This window comes from Phyllobates terribilis, unplaced genomic scaffold (genome assembly GCF_046119375.1).
Source record: "Phyllobates terribilis strain yellow unplaced genomic scaffold, ASM4611937v1 Scaffold_2__4_contigs__length_985480577, whole genome shotgun sequence".
Lineage (NCBI taxonomy): Eukaryota > Metazoa > Chordata > Amphibia > Anura > Dendrobatidae > Phyllobates > Phyllobates terribilis.
The window spans coordinates 58,363,400-58,385,230 of record NW_027362762.1 but is presented as its reverse complement, the minus strand read 5'-3'; the positions used below and the strand labels follow the sequence as shown (position 1 = coordinate 58,385,230).

Below are 21,831 nucleotides of genomic sequence, written 5' to 3'. Positions count from 1 at the left end.
AGGCCTCCATTGGTTAATAAATTTGATTTCCATTGATGATTTTTGTGTGATTTTGTTGTCAGCACATTCAACTTTTGTACAGAACAAAGTATTCAATGAGAATATTTCATTCACTCAGATCTAGGATGGGTTATTTGAGTGTTCCCTTTATTTTGTTGAGCAGTCTACTAATCCAGGGTTCCCCAACTCCAGTCCTCAAGGCCCACCAACAGGTCATGTTTTCAGGATTTCCTTAGTATTACACAGGTGATAATTCCATCACCTGCACAGGCAATAATTCCATCACCTGTGCAATACTAAGGAAATCCTGAAAACATGACCTGTTGGTGGGCCTTGAGGACTGGAGTTGGGGAACCCTGTACTAATCTACTAATCTGATTAGTTTAAACGAAGTAATGCAAAAAAAAAAAAATTGAAACGTCATAATTGCGGTTTTTTTTTTGTTTTGTTTTTTTTTTTATTGCAATAAAAGGCGATCAAAACATCCGATCTACTCCAGAATGGTAAAAATATAAGCCCTCACCAGCCACAGATCTCAAAAAATTAAAATGCTGCGGGTCTTGGAAAATGGCAACAAATGTAAATACTTTTTTTCTTTTTTTTCTTTTTCATACAAATTTCAGTTGTTTTTTTTTTCACCACTTAAAAAAAAAAAAAAAAAAACAGACCAACAAAAAAAAAACAACTATACATGTTTGGTAACTGCGTACTTGTAATGAATCATATTGCCTGGTCAGTTTTACCATATAGTGAACATGTGTAAATATAAAACCCAAAAAAACAATTATGGAATCGCACTTTTTTTGCAATTTCACCGCACTTGGAATTTTTTTTTCTGTTTTCCAGTACATTATATGGTAAAATCAATGGTGTCATTGAAAAGTACAAATTGTTCCGTAAAAAAACAAGCCCTCACATGGCCATATTGATGGAAAAATAACGTTATGGCTCTTGGAAGAAAAAATGAAAAATGGCGGCGGTGTGACAGGGTTAATGAATGGGCCCACTGGAGTAAGAGGCCCATGCTATTTTGATAACATTTGGTTATTCAATATATCACCGAATCCTACCTACTATGTTTCGGGAGCGCATACCACCTGGAGAATAATTACATATGTGGTTTCCTATTGAAACACTTTGAGTGCTTTCACAAGTGCCCAGGATTGTGCTGCAAACCGTGAACAGGAGGAACCTACAACTAACCCACCCAGTGGGGACTATTGACAAGTTTTATTATGACATCAAAAAGGTGAGTGCAACCAGCACTTATTTAATATATATTTGAATCTTTATACTGCACTTAGATTCTGCGCTCTCTCCCCTCTCTCCACTTTTCTTATATTCTAGTCTTTTATCCTCGGCATAGAAATGCTGGGTAGGGTCCCTGGCTGATTGCCCAGTTTGACGTCCCCCTAATGCTGGAGCTGAATGTAAACTATCATCATAGCTGTATTATTACTGACTATTGCTGTTAAAACACAATCCTAGCCTCTATCCCCTGATGACACCAAATCTCTGGTGAAACATGTCAGGGAGGGAGTAATACAGCTATGATACAATGATAGAATCGTATAGGTAGCGGCCGCACCATAATTATCCCTCTAAATATATACACAGAACTGTTTAGATGATATATGGGAATTTCAGGAATCAATGAATCCCAAATGAATGGCTCTAAACTGATGTCCCAGGATTATTCTGGCTCTTGCTAATTTTAAACTTGTAGAGGAAATCTGGGCAGGTGCCATATGCCAACCACTTATTTGAGTGTTTAATTCTAAATAAATTTCTTATCTTATGCGCTTTTGAGCAGTCATCTGCGAGCCTATTTGCATTTTTCCATTAGTATTCACAGTGGAGTCTCATTCATCATCCACGGGAGCACCTACAATAATCTCCTCCTGAATTTTAAACTTGTATTCCTTTAGATATTCTGAATAAAAGTTTAATTTTTTGGTCTCTAGTTTGGGTTTGTGTTGCCTATGGCAAATTGTAATTTTATCATGGATTACCCCACGCTGACTGCTTGAACAGCATTATTAGTATGTTGTTGGACCAGGAAGCACGAGATGCCTAGTCCTGTAGTGATAATCTTTCTGATAAAACACTACTGAAACAAACAGACAAAAAAAAACCACACAGCCTAGTAAGTGACACATCGCTGGAATCCAGGTCTCAGCCCCTACATCATGCCGCTGTCAATTACATAGCAAAAACCTGTTGACAGATTTCCTTTTAATAGTTTAAGCAGAGTGGATGTGATTTCATGAAACTCATGCCCACTATGCATTTAAAGACGCTGTTGAGCTGTGCATTGTTTTGTTTTCTTTTGCCTATGGGCTTTTATGGGGAACCTGGAAAAAAAAAATATTTTAAAACTTAGTGGAATTTGCTTAAAAAAAAAAAAGGGAAAAATGCAACAAAATACATGATGGCAGTGATAATTGCAGACATTACTAATTAGAGCATTTTGTTATCGTGAATGTTGGTGCAAACACCTGCAGAAAAAGTTTTCGCACATTGGAACGTACACTGCCATATGATGAAAGCCACAAGTGCAACAAGTTCTGGGCTGTTTGTAGGGTGGCAGCATCATGGATGGTGTAAGTATGGACCAGCACCAGCAGGGGGCACAATCTTGCTTACTTTTTTTTTTTTTTTTAACTTATTCTTTGTTTCTTCTCTTACTTTTATACTTCTTTTTGTTTCTTTCTTGCCTTTTATACTTTTTTCTTTCTTTTTGTTTTTCTTTCTTTTAAACCTTTTTTTCTGTGTTTCACTTTTTTTTTTTTTTCAATATGGGTCCCCCTATGATTTTTGAACTTTTAGTTCTCTAAGAATAGGAAAATCCTTAATGGCACGCTAGCTGTATCACAAATGAACTAGACCTGTTCTCCCACCTCTTTATCATATCTTCTAGCTGCTGTCGTCAGGTGTCGTGCAGGTTGTGAGCGATTAGATTGTAAGCCTCACAGCATGTGTCTTTAATGGAACGAGCCATTACTGTAATCGCTTAATTCTCGCGGCTCCTTAAAGCTGCCAGCGCATTCCTCTGTATTACTTTATCATGTGAGCTAAGAAGTCACTTGACGTGCAGATTGCCTCGGCTGATCCGCTCAAATCTTCTTATTGCCGGTATTTTGCTTCTGCTCTTAAACTTCCCAGAGTGTGGGCTGCACAGGTTCAGCATTTGTGACACCGAGAAATGCTAAACCTGCGGGGGGAAAGCGCGTTGAGCCGTACGGGTCACTGCACGGTTTAGATCTAAAGCTGCAAAATGGTATGTATGTGGTGGTCTGTGGGGCGGCTGCGGGGGAGAACCTATTACATTGTGACTGTGGATGGGGTCTGGGCAGTGTGTTCATACTGACGGGGTTTGATCCTTTAGGACAACCTTGTATTATGGTAACCTTGAAGCAGAGCTGATCTGTCATCACCTGGGTCAGTGGGCTGGAATGGTTGGGGACTATATTTTTTTTCCCCTTCATCTGCCATTATTGTGCCAAAATTGTAAACCAAGCAAATCATCCTGGTGGTTTTAAAGAGATCGGGATTGCTTGATCAGCGAGAATCTTTTATTATGGCCCATAAATTTAGTGTTTGTTTGGCGGTACATCTTCATTTTCTGTCAATCAATACATTCTTTAAACAAATGTAATATCCTGTATAAAAAGACACTAATACTTGGCTATCCATTGTCGTAATGCAAGGAAACTCAAGTAGGTCATTATTTTTGTAGACTGGCCAAATGAGAATGGAAGGTGGGGCTTGGCACTGTAATGGCCTCTAGATCCCCGTTATCCACGATTGACAGCTATCTTAAGTGTATCTTAAATGTATTTTAATAGTGGGATTGTCTTGTTGGGATATCCCAATTAAGAATGGGAGTGGCACTTTTAATACATAGCTGTCCATCGCTAATAAATGACCCATTTCCGATCTCCTGTATTATACATGATGGACAGCTATGCATTACAGTCCTACTCCCCCCACACCCATTCTTCACTGGGTCCTGATCAGGACAACTCCAGTCTTTACAAAAATATGGCCCACCCAAGACTTTCTAGCTCCATAGTATGGGTTTGTCCTGGTGGGATAATTCAACTTCATTTTTTGGTTGTCCCAACAGGACAACCTTTATTCTATGCAACTAGAGTCTTGAGTGGATCACCTATCTTTTGTAGACTGGGGATGTCTTTAGTAGGGCAACCCAATTAAGAATAGGAGGGTTGCATTGTAATACCTTATACAGATGACCTACTTAAGATGCATAGTTGTCCATCATATATAATGAAGGCTGGGATTGTCCTGGTGGGACAACCCAACTATGAACAAGATGGGTGATATGAATACATGGCCCTTTTGAGTCTTATTCATAGTGCAGTTGTCTGACCAGTAGTACAACCCAACCCTAGTCTGAGAGAGTTGACCCGTTAAGTCTCTTGATAGACCATAGTTATTCTGGTGGAACAACCCAACTACGAATGAGATGGGTGACATGAATACATGATCCTCTCGAGACTCTGAGCAATGTGTAACTGTGTTATTCCTCTTATTCATAGTTGGGTTTGTCCCACCAGTACAATCCAACCCTAGTCTCTTGAGATGGATGACCCAATAACTTTCTCGATAGACTGATTGTTCTGGTGGGACAGCACAATTATATAATTGGAATGGTGCTGAAATATATTCTTGTCCAAATCTGCATGAGAAAATGACAGATCTGAGCTGTCCCATAGAATAGAATAAAACTAAGCCGAGTGCAGTCCGATAAAAACCATCAGATGGCACTCTGCCATGTTTGTCATATGCTCATGTGAGTGAGCCATTACTTTACAATCCACTCTGAGCTGGTGGAGGAGACAAGCTTTTAATCACATTGAGAAAAAGCAGCACAGCAGTAGTGATCAGTGTAGATATTAATCGAGCACTTGTTAGAAGGCTCAGCACGATCTTTTTGTGTCTCTCTGCCCTGTTTCCCCAATGTGTGTCTCACTCCTCCCCTCTCCACAGAGTATAATAAGCTGTGTCACATGATGAGCAAGACTTGGGTTGATCTGTTTTATCACACTGAATAGGGAGTTCGGTAGGCATGGGGGAGGGGGTCTCATAAGTGGGAAAGTGAGTGGATTTTTCAAATATAAAACTTTGCATAAATCAATAGTACAGTTTAAGATATATTGCAAAGTTTGTTAAAACAGTTCACATTTCAAGCAGAATCCACATCTATTAGGTGTATTCCCCCCAGTAGTGGTGGGGAAGTACTGCGCCAGCACAACACGCCCTCCTAGCGGACTTGTTAGCTTCCAGCTTCACTCTGATACAGTTGTGCCTTAGCGTGTTGCAGCCTCTTCAGCTGTTCTGTACCCCCCCCCCCTCCCAATTCCGCATCTCTGCTCTTTTGCCCAACCCTTTACTGCCAGGACTCAGTCGCACCCTTTTGGTATGCCTTAGTGAACCCTGCCCCCCAAAATAGCCTCATACTTACATGGCCAATATTACAGTATCCTCATGTGAGCTGAGCCACAGAGTTAAACAACGATGTCTCTGGGTGGGAGTAACACGGTCTACGCCAACAAGGTGCCTTCTCTTTAGCACCTCCTTAAAGTGATTATGCCCTATTTTTTTCCCACTTTTTTTTTTTTTTTAATTTTTGGTACAACTTGGGATGCCATAAAAAATTAAGGCTTAAAATGATCATGAAACCTGAAACATCTGAACGTCACATGCTATAAAAAGGGCTTTAGAGGATGCATAGATGCCACTGTTACACCCGGATCTACAGTAATTGAGGGTGACTGCTTTAATTGTTAGTGTTACCCTTGGAATGTGCGGATTCCTTTTAGCCATTTACATGGCATTATACAATGATGTCGCCATCCTTTTGTCCTTTACTTCACCTTTTTGAATCTTGCACCCAGACAAAGCCGCTCCGCCAAACCTATATACTGTATATATGTTTTACATTTGCTGATTGCTGCAAGGTAAGATTTGACTGTCTGGGGATAGTGGAGCAGGTGTTAGGATTTTAAGCTGCGTATTCAGAGATGTAATTTCTTTGAATGATTCTGTAAGTGTGGAACAACCAGAATCCATCTGAATTTGATAGTGTTGTGATTATTTTTTTTTTGCACATGTATGAACAAATGGAAAACTTGGTATTACCATTCTCTTTATCACTGGGGCATGTTTTCTACACAAACTAAAACTGGAGCCATCAATGAGGGGAATGGTAACATGATGATGTTAATATGTTCATATACTTGGAGGAGGAATAACAGGATGACAACATGCAAGTGTGCACGTATTTCCAGGAGGAGGAGTACGAGAGGAAAAAATGAAAAATTAGATCTTTTTAGGGGAACTGGTTTCTGTGTTTTTTGTATTTTATTTTGAGTTTTCAATGTTTGAACTTTTGCTGGCTTTGTATCCTCTATTAAATGTGTTATTTTTTTGGTTTACAGTCATCTACAGGATGAAGTTAATGATGAGAATGAGTTAAAGTATAAAAGTGGCCAATGGTTTTATGAGGCCAAATCTAGAAGACACCGAGATAAAATACATGGAGCTGACCTAGTCAGAGCCTCAATTAGAAAGCGGAAGAACCCAGCAACTATAGGTAAGTGATCTATGTATGTATATCTCAGTATAGTGCAATTCTGTGCTTGACAGATGCTTGTCTCTTTCAAGGTCATTCAGCTGTATAACTAATACATTCTCCCATGTACAAGAATATAACTACTATAATACTGCCCCCTATGTACAAGAATATAACTACTATAATACTGCCCCCTATGTACAAGAATACAACTACTATAATACTGCCCCCTATATACAGTACAAGAATATAACTACTATAATACTGCCCCCTATGTACAAGAATATAATTACTATAATACTGCCTCCTATGTACAAGAATATAACTACTATAATACTGCCCCCTATGTACAAGAATACAACTACTATAATACTGCCCCCTATATACAGTACAAGAATATAACTACTATAATACTGCCCCCTATGTACAAGAATATAACTACTATAATACTGCCCCCTATGTACAAGAATATAACTACTATAATGCTGCTCCTATGTACAAGAATATAACTACTATAATACTGCCCCTATGTACAAGAATATAACTACTATAATACTGCTCCTATGTACAAGAATATAACTACTATAATACTGCCACCTATGTACAAGAATATAACTATTATAATACTGCTCCTATGTACAAGAATATAACTACTATAGTACTGCCTTCTGAAGAGGCTTCTGCATCAAAATTGAGAGTAAATAGAGAGTTGACTGCAGGTGTATGACTTTCTCCATGCACTTCTATGGGAGTTATGAAAAAGCCAAGCTTGCGTAATTTAAGAAAGTTGCGAACAAGTACAGACACCTTTCCGTTCATTCTCTGCCTGGACATGACAGCTGGCAGCTACTGTTCTGAAGATGACTGTGGGTCCTAGAGGTCGGCATCTATCACACAATTATGGCCTGTAGTTAAGTCATAATTGTTTTAAGGTGGGAGTACCCATTTTAATCATGTTCAATTATGTGTAAAGCAAATAAGTACCTTTTTTTTTTTTTTTTTTTTTTTTTTTGTGGTCTTATTTATGGGAGTTTTGCAATTTATAGAAATCCAAAGGGTGAGGTGACTAATCTAGTGTAATAACTTGAATTTTTACATGTTTTCTAATAAAATACATATAAAATATGTTTATATGTGAGTCTAGTACCTAGTGTTTCCTCCATACAACTTCTAGAAATAATGGTCACTTTTTATATTTTAGCCGAGCTAAGTCAGAGCAGTAAGGACAAATCACAGAGACGCTGGGTGAACAGTGTCAACCAAGACCTTTTTATTCCTCCAGAGCTGTACGGTGTAATGGAGCCACCAGATGAAGCGGAAGAAGACCTAATGCCGACTAATGTCGAGTCCATCCAGAGGTACAGAAACTATTGATTGCATAAATATTGTCGGTGTAGGTTTTATACTGATATGTGATGTGTTTTGTGTTGCATATGTCAGAATGGGACAAAAAAATGTGCATACAAGGACTTTGGTGTAGACATTTTATGTCATGAACATAAAGCTATAAAATCGGAATTCACTAAGGAAACAAGTGTCTGTCTGTCTTAATCGACTTTACATTACTTATCCTGTACTGATCCTGAGTTACATCCTGTATTATACTCCAGAGCTGCACTCTCTATTCTGCTGGTGCAGTCACTGTGTACATACATTACATTACTGATCCTGAGTTACATCCTGTATTATACTCCAGAGCTGCACTCACTATTCTGCTGTTGCAGTCACTGTGTACATACATTACTGATCCTGAGTTACATCCTGTATTATACTCCAGAGCTGCACGCACTATTCTGCTGGTGCAGTCACTGTGTACATACATTACATTACTGATCCTGAGTTACATCCTGTATTATACTCCAGAGCTGCACGCACTATTCTGCTGGTGCAGTCACTGTGTACATACATTACATTATTGATCGTGTACTTATCCTGAGTTACATCCTGTATTATACTCCAGAGCTGCACTCACTATTCTGCTTGTGCAGTCACTGTGTACATACATTACATTACATTACTGATCCTGATTTTACATGCTGTATTATATATAGTCCAGAGCTGCACTCTATAATATATGCGAGCCTCAGAGCTGAAATTCGTCATGCGAGGCATTGTGGGAAGTGTTTTGTATTGACAAACTTGTTAACTGTTTCAAGTGACAACCAATAATGTAATGTATGTACACAGTGACACCCCACCCCCTACCCCACTCCCAGCAGAATAGTGAATGCAGCTCTGGAGTATAATACGGAATGTTACTCGAGCTGTACGGGATACTTTTTTTTTTTTTTTTTTACAGTTTATTAATCAGCACAATATTTTTATTCTATATTCTGTACATGATTATGGGGGCTTCAAGTTTTCCTGAACGTCTTCTGTTAACAATATTTAGAGCTCTGCTGTACAGTTCCACATGGACATAAAAGCCTGGAGATGAATGACTTCTTTTTGGGGAGAGTGTTGTAGACAATCTGTACAGAACAAAATTTTCTTATTTGGCTTTGTGGTCAAAGTGAAAATGGCAAGAGTTCTGATTTTTATTTTTTCAATATATATTGATGTTGACTTTAATTTAACAATGGCTCATTTCCTTGCCTCATACTCTGTTTTAAAGATCACTTTAATATAGCTGGTCATCAGGTAGAGAGCATACCAGGACAAGGGTGTTCTTTCAATGAAACCTCAGCATAGTATCTTTTTGGGTTGTTCTCTGGATCTGACTTATCCCATGTTGACACTTTTGAGTCACTGATAAATACTTTGCTCACACTGTCCTCCCAAAAATAAACTTTGCACACCTAGCAAACCAAAGATAAGTATCAAATGACTCTTAAATGTTTGTTAAAAGAACTTCACGAAACTGCTGCATCGGCCATAATCCATAGCAAGCTCTCTTTTAGGTTGTGTTGACCTTGCTGTTTTGAAATATGGATATTTGGCTCATAAATCTCGATCGGCTTCCCTTGTAATGGCTTGAGAGCAATAATGTAGCTATAAATCTGAAATGTGATGACGGGGAGCCAAATAATGTGCATAAGTTCTTCTTCTATAGAAGCAAATATATTGGTTCTTATTTAAAATACATTTTGTAATCTGGAAGTTTTTGCTTTCATCAGCGCAAGAAAAGCCAATCTCAACTCTCCAGATATAGACAAAAATATCATGAAGAATGGAACCGCTTCCCCTGCAAAGGTAACCATTGTCTACTTCAGGGTCTGTCCTCAGATATTGAATCTGAATATATCCATAGCTTTCTTCTAAGTATAGCTTCATTAGTTTTTCACTTGAACGGCAGAAAAATAGGTGTGTGTACCTAAGGAAACACAAGAGTAGGGACTGTATACTAGAACACTCTCTACATATTCACCACTAAAATCTACATTAATGCTTTGATCTTAGGTGCAAGTACTAACTGAAGGCTTATATAATTTTTTTAAAAAAAAAGTACCCAAAGTTTCCCTAAAGATACCTATGTCACACAGTGCTTCACCATTGGGGTCAATAAGATTTCCAATTAAATAAATAAAATTGTTTCATGTGCATAATATATAAGTAAATGTGAAAATCAGTGTATAATTAGTAGGGCACCCTTATTCACCAAGCTATACTCCTTGTTATCCTAGTTTTACAGATGATGAATCTAGATGAACATTTTTTTTTTTTTTCATAAATCAAATACAGTAAGGGCTCATCCATATTTACATGTAATATTTAATGACCAAAATCTAGCAGGACCTCATTATTGTTCTAGTGGTGGCGATTAAGATGAACAAAATTAAAATGTATGGGGTTTAACAAGACCCCATTACTGTCCTAAGTGGGAAAAACCAAAATTTACAGAACTGATAGGAGTAGGAATTACCATAATGACACATTAAAGTGGGAATTAAAAGGCACAATTGCTATTCTAGTGATAGAAGTAAAGGCAAATTAAATTAATGTGTGAAGTTTAACAAGATCACCGTACCTGTATTCCTATTGTAAAATTTAAATTTATGGCGTCTTGCTAGACCCCTTTATTGTTCTTGTGGCAGAAGTAGAAATGACCAAAGATGGAGTGTAAAGTGGGATGTAGTCAGACCCCATTACGGTTTTAGTGGTGGGAGGAAGACCAGATTCACCCATCCAAGTTTTGCTGTCTGTGGGTCTCCTGACCCCCCCCCCCCCCCTTCCCCCAACTCTACAGCCTCAATTATACCTATTGGGCTGTCCATTTCAGGTCAGGAGACCCGCAGCCCATATATAGTGATGCAAATACAGGCCATGTTTAAAATATGAATGTGTGAAACTGGCCTAAAAGTTTACATTCATGGAGTTTAGCAAGATTGACTATTAAGAGTGACAGACTGCACAATATTTCTACCTTGTGTTTTGCAAGAATAGATTTTTTTTGCAGTACAGATGAATCTTCACTAAAGTGAAAAAAAAAATATATATATAATATATATATTTATATTCTCAAGGTGCCCATACACATTCGATAAGCATTGCCAAAAAAAAACCGCTATTTGGGATCAAACCCCGTTTCCCAAGTCTCCTCTGACTGCAGATGCCGGTGTCTGCTGGCGGTAAGCTGCTGTAAGAGGAGTTCATTAGCAGCTCCTTTCCCTCTTCTCAGAAGATATTTGGCTGCATGTCCCCATACACATTAGAACCCATGGAATTGGCTGACATAAAATGTGTATCAGGGCCCTCCTGACTCTTCTGAGAGAAATGACCCAGAGGAGTCAGGACAGATAGTTGACAACCGAAAAATCGTGTCTATTGTGTATGGGGGGAGCTTAAAAATAAATGTATTGAGGAGATCACAAGGAATAGCTTTCCAAGGCCACCTTAAGAATACTTGTCTTAGATCCTGGTATTACCTTAGTTAAACAGACCTTTCACATGATATGTTTGCACAGCATACAGAAGTTTGATAAAGTAGGTGTAGTTGAGTCATTTCACCATAGTTAGATGATGAAGGCTTTAGGGGGCCTGAATGTGGATGTGTTATGTCTGGGAACTCATAGTGCAGCCTGAAAACTGGAGAAAAATCTTGAGAGATTTCATAAACTCGCTTTAACTGGGGATTGAGTGATGAGCAACGATGAAAAGCTGTACTTCTTTATCACATCAGTAATAATCTGTTTTTTTTTTTTCAGCAACGAAAAAATCCATTTAACTCAGAAGGTGCAGTAGATGAAACGGACCTCCAAAACGAGATGTCTAAGCGGACTCCTGAGCCTGGTCTTGTGAATGGACAAGCAGGAAAGACAAGTGGTAAGTTACCTCTTAAATCTATTCTGCCTTGTATCTGGATTAATTATGCTTTTTAGTTTTTTGGTCATCTTTTTTTAAAAAAATTAGTGAGTATAGGGGTCACATGCTTTGGACCACCCCCGTTAATTAGACCTGGGAGAATGCAATTTTGCCTATGGTAAGCAATGTATGACCTTAATTAGGCTTATTGTGGTCTTATTAGACTGACATACCTTTTTAAAGAGGTTTTTCCATAAACAAAAGTTTATTTTAATCAATAGATCTTGGAATAATAATAACTTCCACAATTGGATGTGTTTTAAATAAAATGTTCCTGTGCTGAGATAATCTTATAAATGTGCCCCTGCTGTGTACTGTGTAATGGCTGTGTCTGACTGTGCAGGAACATGGTCTGATCATACCACATCTCCTGGGCAGGGGAGGGAGCATAAGAGTATACAGACATGACAGCAGAGGATCGCAGCTGTTTTTTTTTTTTTTTTTTTTTTTCCTGTGAGATAAAACATTTCCCTTCCTGTTTTTAAACAATGTTTTACTTCAAAGAAATAATCAGCTGCAATCCCCATGCTGTCCTGTCTGTATACTCTCTTATGCTCCCTCCCCTGCCCAGGAGCTGTGGTATGATCAGACTATGTCCCTGCACGGTCAGACACAGCCATTACACAGTACACAGCAGGGGCACATTTATAAGATTATCTCAGCACAGGAACATTTTATTTACACACATCTAGTTGTGGAAGTTATTATTATTTCAATATCTATTGATTTAAAATGAACTTCTGTTTGTGGGAAAACCCCTTTAAGCATAAACACATATGTAATAAAAAAACACTCCAGGCTCTAATAACGGTGTAATTCCAAGTGCATGATCCGAGGGGGCAGAGCATGGCACAGGGATAGAACCTACAGTAGTCACAACATAGTACGTCACTTTTGCTTGGAGTGCTCATTTAACCCTTAAAGAAAATGCATTTATTTACAAATAGAATAAGTTGCTTAATTCACATCCACAAATTTTTACATTTCAATTTCTATTGAATAAGCTAAATACAGATATGAAGTCAGTGTTGGGTACAGAAATCTAAAGTGAAGTATATCTTTTTCTGTAATAGTAATGGTGGCTTTTTTTTTTTTTTTTGATTCTGGAATTTTAGCTTTTTTTTTTTTTAATTTTAACTTTTTCAAATCTCTTTAATCTGTGAAATGTTGTTTAAACTGATTTTAAAACTGGTTCCAAATCTGTAAATATAAAGTGCGAGTGTATAACATTTGTCACAGATAATCATCTGACATGAAGTACAGTCTGATCAGCTAAATTACTTCATGAACCGAATTCTTTTACAATTGTGTGTGTGATTCTAATGATTATGGAACTTTTTAATTGTATTTTGTGATTTGACATAATATTATAATGAAACTTGTCTGAAATCATTATGTAAATAATCGTCAGAAGAATCAATGTTTTCAGAAACTGCACCATTGGCTGCATCTGGTATTGCATTTAAGTCTCATTAAAATGAATTGGGCTAAGGTGCAATACTAAATAAAGCCCATGGTTATGCTGTTTTTGGAAAAGTTTAATTGTTTCAATATTCCCTACAGGCCCATTTAAATGTTTCTAGTTACATGGAGCCGCCGTGGTCACATACATGGCTTACTGGGGGGGAATCTCCTCTTGTTTTTGGAGAGCAGCAGTATTACAGATGTAGTACCGGGGCAAATTTGCTAAAAATGCCAATCCTATTTACAAAAAAAATAAAATTTGTTGCACATAGGACTTTCCTCAATTTAGACAATGAAATTTGCACATGCTATGAGCAGCTGTAAATTTTCATCAAAATTTGTTTTTTTTTTTGTTTTTTTTTCCTGGCTTTAGGCTTAACTTTTTCACCAGACAACCCCTTTATCACCTATCCTTGGGACAGGCGATAATTTTGGATGACTGTCCGGAACCGATTGGCAGATTGGGGCACTTTTATCCCCATTAGAATGGAGCAGCAGTGTACTTGCTTGAATATCCACCATTCATTCCTTCATCGGTCTGCGCTCGGCTTTTTCCGGCAGCCCCATAGAGAATGAATGGAGTGGCGGTCGACTATCTGACCTGCAGCTACATTTTGTAACCGGGTTAAAAGTGCCCCGGAAAAAATGTCCCTGTTCTGGTGATTGGCGCAGGTCCCAGAGGTCAGACTCACTCCCCCCCCCCCCCCCCCAATCAGAGTTATCCCCCATCCTGTGAATGGCTGATAACTTTTTACTGGGCAACCCCTTTAATAAATCTGTGTATAAGTTAACTGTGTCCTCCCCCATAAACTTATTTGTGAGCTATTTTTCATTTTGGTGGTAATCACAAATTCATCAACAGATAAAATTAAGAAATTAGTAAAGGCTTTCGTTGCATGTTTTGTGGCTGTCGGACAGCAAAAAAAAAAAAAAAAAGTTTTTTTTACTGTCTAACAGTCATAAAACATGAGGGGCGGGGACTCGAGCATGTCACTTGAGCACCTGCTATACTCTGTGCATACCGGAGCACCCGATGCAAACTCCAGTAGCGAGCACTTGCTCTCAACACTACTAACAGTGTGTTGCACACACTTCTTTGACAAGGGGATTGGTAATACCAAGGTATCAATTTATTCAAAAAAACTTCCATTAGGAACAACAAAGGAATGTCAGAATGCAAGATTGTGAGAGAACAAGCTACCAAATTTCATTTAGTGTTTACTAAAAAAAAATTAAAAAAAATTCCTTTTTGAAAATCCTAAGAGTCAGTGGCTGGTTGACACCATATTCTTCTGGCATCTCCCTGAACATACAGTACAGACCATAAGTTTGGACACACCTTCTCATTTAAAGATTTTTCTGTATTTTCATGACTATGAAAATTGTACATTCACACTGAAGGCATCAAAACTATGAATTAACACATGTGGAATTATATACTTAACAAAAAAGTGTGAAACAACTGAAAATGTCTTATATTCTAGGTTCTTCAAAGTAGCCACCTTTTGCTTTGATGACTGCTTTGCACACTCTTGGCATTCTCTTGATGAGCTTCAAGAGCTAGTCACCGGAAATAGTTTTCACTTCACAGGTGTGCCCTGTCAGGTTTAATAAGTGGGATTTCTTGCCTTATAAATGGGGTTGGGACCATCAGATGTGTTGTGCAGAAGTCTGGTGGATACACGGCTGATAGTCCTACTGAATAGACTGTTAGCTGCTTTTTTCTTGCCAGAATACAAATTCTAAGTAAAGAAAAATGAGTGGCCATCATTACTTTAAGAAATGAAGGTCAGTCAGTGCGAAAAATTGGGAAAACTTTGAAAGTGTCCCCAAGTGCAGTTGCAAAAAAACATCAAGCGCTACAAAGAAAGTGGCTCACATGAGGACCGCGAAAGGAAGACCAAGAGTCACCTCTGCTTCTGAGGAGAAGTTTATCCGAGTCACCAGCCTCAGAAATCACAGGTTAGCAGCAGCTCAGATTAGAGACCAGGTCAATGCCACACAGAGTTCTAGCAGCAGACACATCTCTTCAACAACTGTTAAGAGGAGACTTTGTGCAGCAGGCCTTCATGGTAAAATAGCTGTTAGGAAACCACTGCTAAGGACAGGCAACAAGCAGAAGAGACTTGTTTGGGCTAAAGAACACAAGGAATGGACATTAGACCAGTGGAAATCTGTGCTTTGGTCTGATGAGTCCAAATGTGAGATCTTTGGTTCCAACCACCTTGTCTTTGTGCGACGCAGAAAAGGTGAACGGATGGACTCTACATGCCTGGTTCCCACCGTGAAGCATGGAGGAAGAGGTGTGATGGTGTGGGGGTGCTTTGCTGGTGACACTGTTGGGGATTTATTCAAAATTGAAAGCATACTGAACCAGCATGGCTACCACAGCATCTTGCAGCGGCATGCTATTCCATCCGGTTTGCATTTAGTTGGACCATCACTTATTTTTCAACAGAACCTTGAATATAAGACATATTTTCAGTTGTTTCACACTTTTTTGTTAAGTATATAATTCCACATGTGTTAATTCATAGTTTTGATGCCTTCAGTGTGAATGTACAATTTTCATAGTCATAAAAATACAGAAATCTTTAAATGAGAAGGTGTGTCCAAACTTTTGGTCTGTACTGTATTACCCATTGGCCTCCCCATCTATGGCCCGAGTATAGCTAGATAGTAATTTTATTTGTAGTAGATTATTCTGGTTTACGTTGTATTTGTTTTGTAAATATTATCCCTCCAAATTTTTTAAGCTTTTTTTTTTTTTTTTTTTTTTTTTTAACTGCTGCCTTCCATACAACAATTAAATAATCATTTTATATTTGATTGTCCTATGAAAAAAAAATCAAATTATACCTCGAATGAACATGCGTAATTGCTTTGCTACTATGTGTACAGTCTGTATTTTCCGCCTGTATTTTGTCAGTTTCAGCTCTCCGTCAGTTTGCGTGCGCTTCTATGTGTGTAATCAATTATCAAAAGAAAAAAACATATAAAATACAAAACAATAAAAAATGAAAACAATCCTGTCCGTCTGAAATTATTGGTGATTTTAATTTCCCTTTCCTCTTTTTATTGCTTCATCAATGCATTGCTTTTAAGTTATGCATGCAGTCTATTGTTTCATTCTTGCCCTTATTTACATGTTTTTTGCAGACATCATGTCCTCCATAATTAAATACGGTGTGAAATTACCTTATCCATCGCCTATTGGTGGCAGAAAAACTTCACAGGAGACTGAAGAAAACATTTCACCGAAACTACCTCCAGTGCCAAAACCCAGGAAACTGCTGGTAAATGGGAAGCCTCCGGAACGCTCAAACTCGTCGCTCCAGCGAGAGGACTCTCTTAACAAACGTAAAGGAATTTTGAAACGTAGGTCAAGTTCCAGCTCAACGGACTCTGAAAGCATAAGGATTCCTCCGAATGTCGAAGCACTCAAATTGGTTTTGCCGGCGTCGCCTATTCTGGAAGCTGAGCAGACTCACTTATTCGATGACCAAATGACCTCATCAGAAAACTCACCAGATAGACAAAAACAAGTGAGGTTTTCTGAGTACGTTCTCCAGAAGCCTCCTACTCCAAATCCTGAATCTTATAACGCTCGGGAAATTGGTGAATTTGGAATCCTTGACCCTAGCTCTTACCAACATGATTTAGATAATGAATTGCTGGATCACCATCCTTACGAAGAGCCCAGACCAGCATACTTTGATGTAGATAACACAACGGAGGATTTAGACCTCGAAGAGAATCCAACTGTTTCACAAACGCTTCAAGCTCCTTCAAACTCCTCTCCGATCTTGGACGTTGAGAAGAAACCAGAAGACCAAAGCCAAGAACTAAATTATAGCAGATTATACGAAATTCCAGATCAAACCTATCCCGAGATAAACATTGATTCTGCTGGTAAGGGGCTTCTTCGTAAGGAATGATATGCATCACAAATCGGCTATGTAACACTTGTGCATGCGTACATTTTACTGAATGTATTCCAACAAGCATTTCACTGCCGCTCTGTCTAAACCGAGCAACAACTGCACTGTATTCTTTAAAACTACACGATTAGTAATGATAACATTACTATTACTCTTGATCATAAAGAAATTGTGTGCAATAATATACTTAATAGTCAAATTTTTATTATTTTTGGGCTGGATGAGGGTCAATCATGTCTGTTTTTTTCTGGACTCTATGACTTTGCTCATCATTTTCTAAAGTTTTTCGGGGCGACAAACTTCAGAATAAATTTTTAAAGGAGTCTGTTGGCACAAAACCAAGTGCAGCCTGTCACTGCATGCTTGGTGTGGCCGAGTAGTTCAGTGCACCTTCCCACCTACTTGTTTTCCATCCATATCTGCTCTCCAGATATGAAGCCAGAGCTGTCAATCTGGGAAGAGAAGGGGTGGAAAAGGAAGGATGGGAAAAAGAGGGTGGAAAGATGCACCAAGTGTTTGTGCTTGGTTTGAACAAGACTCCCTTTTTAATATATAATTTGTTCTGAAGTCTGTTTGTTTTGCCAAACTGTAGAAAATGAGCTAGTTTCTAATTTAATATATTCATTTGTGTCGCTTGGAGAATCTGTTTGCCGGGTGTTATATTGCTTTAAAACTTTTACACCATCAATGAGTAATCTGTGGGCTCAGCTGACCAGGACTATGAAAGGGGGTTTTTACATTCTCTCAAAATAGAAAGTGCTGCATGGTGGGATGGGGTCAGCAGAAACAAATGTACAGCCAAGAGTGTGGTTGTGTAAAGGACAGCTTGTATGCACATAACCATGGCTCTAGCAGAGAAATCGAAGGAACCATGCAAGAAAGTAATTCTGACGAGCGCTGCCACAATCCAGCTAAAGGGAATCTTTTTCAGGCTTTTGCTATTTAATCTGAGAGCAGCATAATATAGCACAAAATAGCCTGATTACAGGGATGTCACTTACTAGGCTGTGTTGTATTTTCAATACAATCAGTGTTTTATCAGCAGGAGATTATCACTGCAGGACTAGGTCTCGCATGCACAAGTCCTTCCTATTTGTGTAACCCCCGTCCCCACCACTGATTGGCAGCTTGCTGAGAATGTACGTAGGAAGCTGCCAATCAGGGGTATGGGCGGGGTTATACACGGCTTATGACCATTGCTACATCTACAACAGGGAAAAACAGGAATTCTATCAAAACTGCACCAAGCAATCCAGTAAGTGACACGTCGCTGGAATCGGGCTCCCTGCCGTATAATATGCTGCTCTTACCAGATTTTTTTCTATGTATTCTGAGATTTCCATTAAAAATAGAATTTCAAATAATTTCGATTGATCCAGCTTTCATTCAAAATTGACTGCTCTTTTCAAGCTTGGTTTGACCTTTGCTTGCGGAACATCCTGAGATGTATTGCTCTACTTGACAATTGGCGACCAATGGAACAGTTTATTTTTGGAGGTCATTGAGGAATGAACTTTTCATGACTAAATATTGTACAATGTGCACTTCTACACTACTTGTCTATATATTTTTTGGACATTATTGTTCTGAGCTCTATTATAAAATATTATCACAGCTTTAAAGGGTGGTTTGGTTTCCAAAACCCATTTTCAAATATTAAGATACCTCATTTATATATCACAGTTGATGCTGTGTAGCTGATTGGAGGGGACGGTCCACGGAGGCGTCCACCGACCGGTCACGGAGGCGTCCACCGACCGGTCACGGAGGCGTCCACCGACCGGTCACGGAGGCGTCCACCGACCGGTCAAAACTAGTGATGAACGCAGTTGCTTGTTACTTGAGTTTGCCAAGGGTGCTCGGGTATGCACCGAGTATCCCTGATGCATGAGTGACACGTTTGAGTCCCCACGGCCACATGTTTTGCGGCTGTTAGCCACAAAACATGTGGGGATTGCTTGACAAATACGGGCAATTCCTGCATATTTTGTGGCTGTCTAACAGCCGTGAAACATGCGGCCGCGGGGACTCGAACTTGTCACTCAAGCACCCGTGATGCTCTGTGCATACCTGAGCACCATTTGGAAACTTGAGTAACGAGCACTTGCGCTCATCACTAGTGAAAACCCTTTTCTGAAGTGAGCAGCTCCTATGCAAGCTGCGTGCATGCCCAGCCAGGTGTATGGGCTCAATAATACATGTAGCCTTACTATTGAGCTCAGACCCCAATCTTTGTGCAGCTTATGCAGGAGCTGTGCACTTCAGAGCGATGTTTTGACCAATCAGTGGGGGGCGCCCATCAGTCGGCTGCTCATAACATAACCCATGATGTAGAAATGCGTTTTAAATGATAGGTACACGTTAATTTCATAGAGTAGAAAGGGGTTACATGTGCAGCTAGAACAAGCAAATCACACTCTGGAAGACCCTCCATGTCCATGTGTTTATATAGAAATTTCACTGATTTTCAATGAGAAATGTGTAATGCCTCAATCTCCCTGTGATGGCGCTACAAGAAAATTAGACATCAGCAGATGTGGATCCCTATGATCACAGGGGGACAAAGTGATTTGTTTAATAAGCCATAATTATTGTAAAAGTAAATTATGGTTTATTTTAGAGTAATGGAGGGGGAAAAAAGCATTACAGCAGCCAATCTAATTTAAAAATGAAAGATCTTATTGGTATGGTTAAAAGGGGGAAAAAAACAAATTTACTTACTAAGGATTTAATCTGAAAGTGGATTTTCCATCAGATTTTGTAATATAAAAATTTAAATTATTATTTTTTTTTTTTAAGTCAGTAATGTATTATACAGCAATTCTGAGATGGATTTTCAAAGTTTCCCTGTCCAATTTTATAAATAGCTGGAGTCATAAAAATGCTCCTAGTATGCACTCTATTCAATATGTAATTTTATTTCAGGAATATATAGCCATTGACTTTTCAAAGTAAGTACTCCAGTTCTATCAGGTTCGAGATTTTTTTTTTTTTTTTTAAGAACATCTGAAGTTTTGTATTGTGAAATCTGGTGAAGGATCCACTTTAATCCACGTAGTAGCTCCCTCCATTCATAAACCACTGGTTCTGTCTTGCAGGTACAGAACCTTTGTATGCCGTTGTGAAGAAACCTTCAAAATCTACTTCTCCGGATCAAGAAAAAGGTATACCAATCTATTCTATCAAAACGTTTTGACGAAGCATGGTGATCCTGGTTTATGTAGACCAGCCCTTTAAGGGTACGTGTAGGGTGACCTTTCCAAAGGGCTGAGGTTGACCCTTAATATAGGATTCCATATAACTGCCTCCCTATGGCATTCAATCCTATACATTACTCTGCATGTGACCTTCGTAGTAGCTGCCTCCTGCTTATTTGGCATAAGGAGTCTCTAATTCTAGAATAATTTTGGGGTTTTGCAAGGGACTGAGAAAAGTGGGTCGTGTTTAGAGCACCATATTGACATATGTGCACCATGGTTTCCAAGCTTTGGAAGAATACACGAGTCTTGGTGATGATCGGCAGGAGTGGACACAGACAGAAAAGGGCCCCAGTGCAAGAACAATATATGGGCCCTTTTGCACTTCAATATATCCTCATAATGCATAATTACACCTGCTTAGGGGATGGTATTGGACACTCTTACCTCTTGGGCCCCTGTGCAGTTGCACCAATGATATGTCTGCTCTTAATAGGACCAGATGCACATAGTCCAATAATCATCCAAGGTTCCTGGATGCTTTCAATGGCTGTCGATTTTCAGCTGAAAGCGATCTTTTTCAATGCACTAGCCACTTTCGGACACAACTGGCGGTGGCCTATATCTCCGCCCTGAGAGCAAAAGGATCAGAAGTGGAAACTGAACCTGTCTGTTCTTTCCTTCACCGACTTCTGCCCAGGAAGAGTAAGGAGACTTTGCTCTGTGTATGGGTACCTTTAACTGCTTTCCAAAGTGTACATGTACGTCACATTGGGTGCGGGTATACGGAGCAGGATCAGATTGTAGTTGGGTTTCATTATTGCAGTATATAGTAGAAAAGATTATTGGCTCGAATAGCCAATTTTTTTTTTTTAAACTTATTGTATTTTTGAAAGTTTTAAATGACTAAAAATAGTTTAAATCCTTCCCCTCTTTCACATTTAAAACAATAAACCTAGTTAGCTAGTTAGTGGTGGTGTCCATAAGTTTGTTCTATCAAAACATAAAATGACTTCACCTGTATGATAAACATAGTAAAGAAGAGAAAAATTCAAATCCCCAAATTGCCATTTTTCTGGCTTTGCACTTCCCTCAAAATATGCAATAAGTGATCAAAACAACATGCGTACCCCAAAATGGTATCCATGAAAACTAATGCACCCCATATAAAAAAAAAAACAAGCTTTTACTAATCTTCACTGTTGAAAATAAGAAAAAGTCTGAATTTTTTCATATTGTCACGTCATTTTTACTCCACGGGGGTGGGGTAAAAACAAATCCCAAGCAATGACAGAGTTGCTACCCTACTAAGCCCACTTTTTTCCCCACA

The 21,831-nt window shown here is 38.8% G+C and overlaps 1 protein-coding gene across 21 annotated transcripts in view; it reads left to right on the top strand.

Moving 5' to 3' along the window:
• Nucleotides 1-21,831, top strand: part of SYTL2 (synaptotagmin like 2) — a 106,780-nt gene that overhangs the window by 55,800 nt on the left and 29,149 nt on the right. For 14 of the 21 annotated variants that reach the window (XM_073661807.1, XM_073661798.1, XM_073661802.1 and 11 more), the window contains 6 exons: nt 6,465-6,619; nt 7,800-7,956; nt 9,715-9,790; nt 11,743-11,860; nt 16,523-17,275; nt 20,403-20,468. In XM_073661807.1, the coding sequence (XP_073517908.1) occupies nt 6,465-6,619; nt 7,800-7,956; nt 9,715-9,790; nt 11,743-11,860; nt 16,523-17,275; nt 20,403-20,468 (1,325 nt within the window). Of the gene's footprint in view, nt 1-3,125; nt 3,281-6,464; nt 6,620-7,799; nt 7,957-9,714; nt 9,791-11,742; nt 11,861-16,522; nt 17,276-20,402; nt 20,469-21,831 lie in introns of those variants that run through there. The other 7 variants (XM_073661832.1, XM_073661858.1, XM_073661864.1 and 4 more) reach the window with 3 other exon arrangements.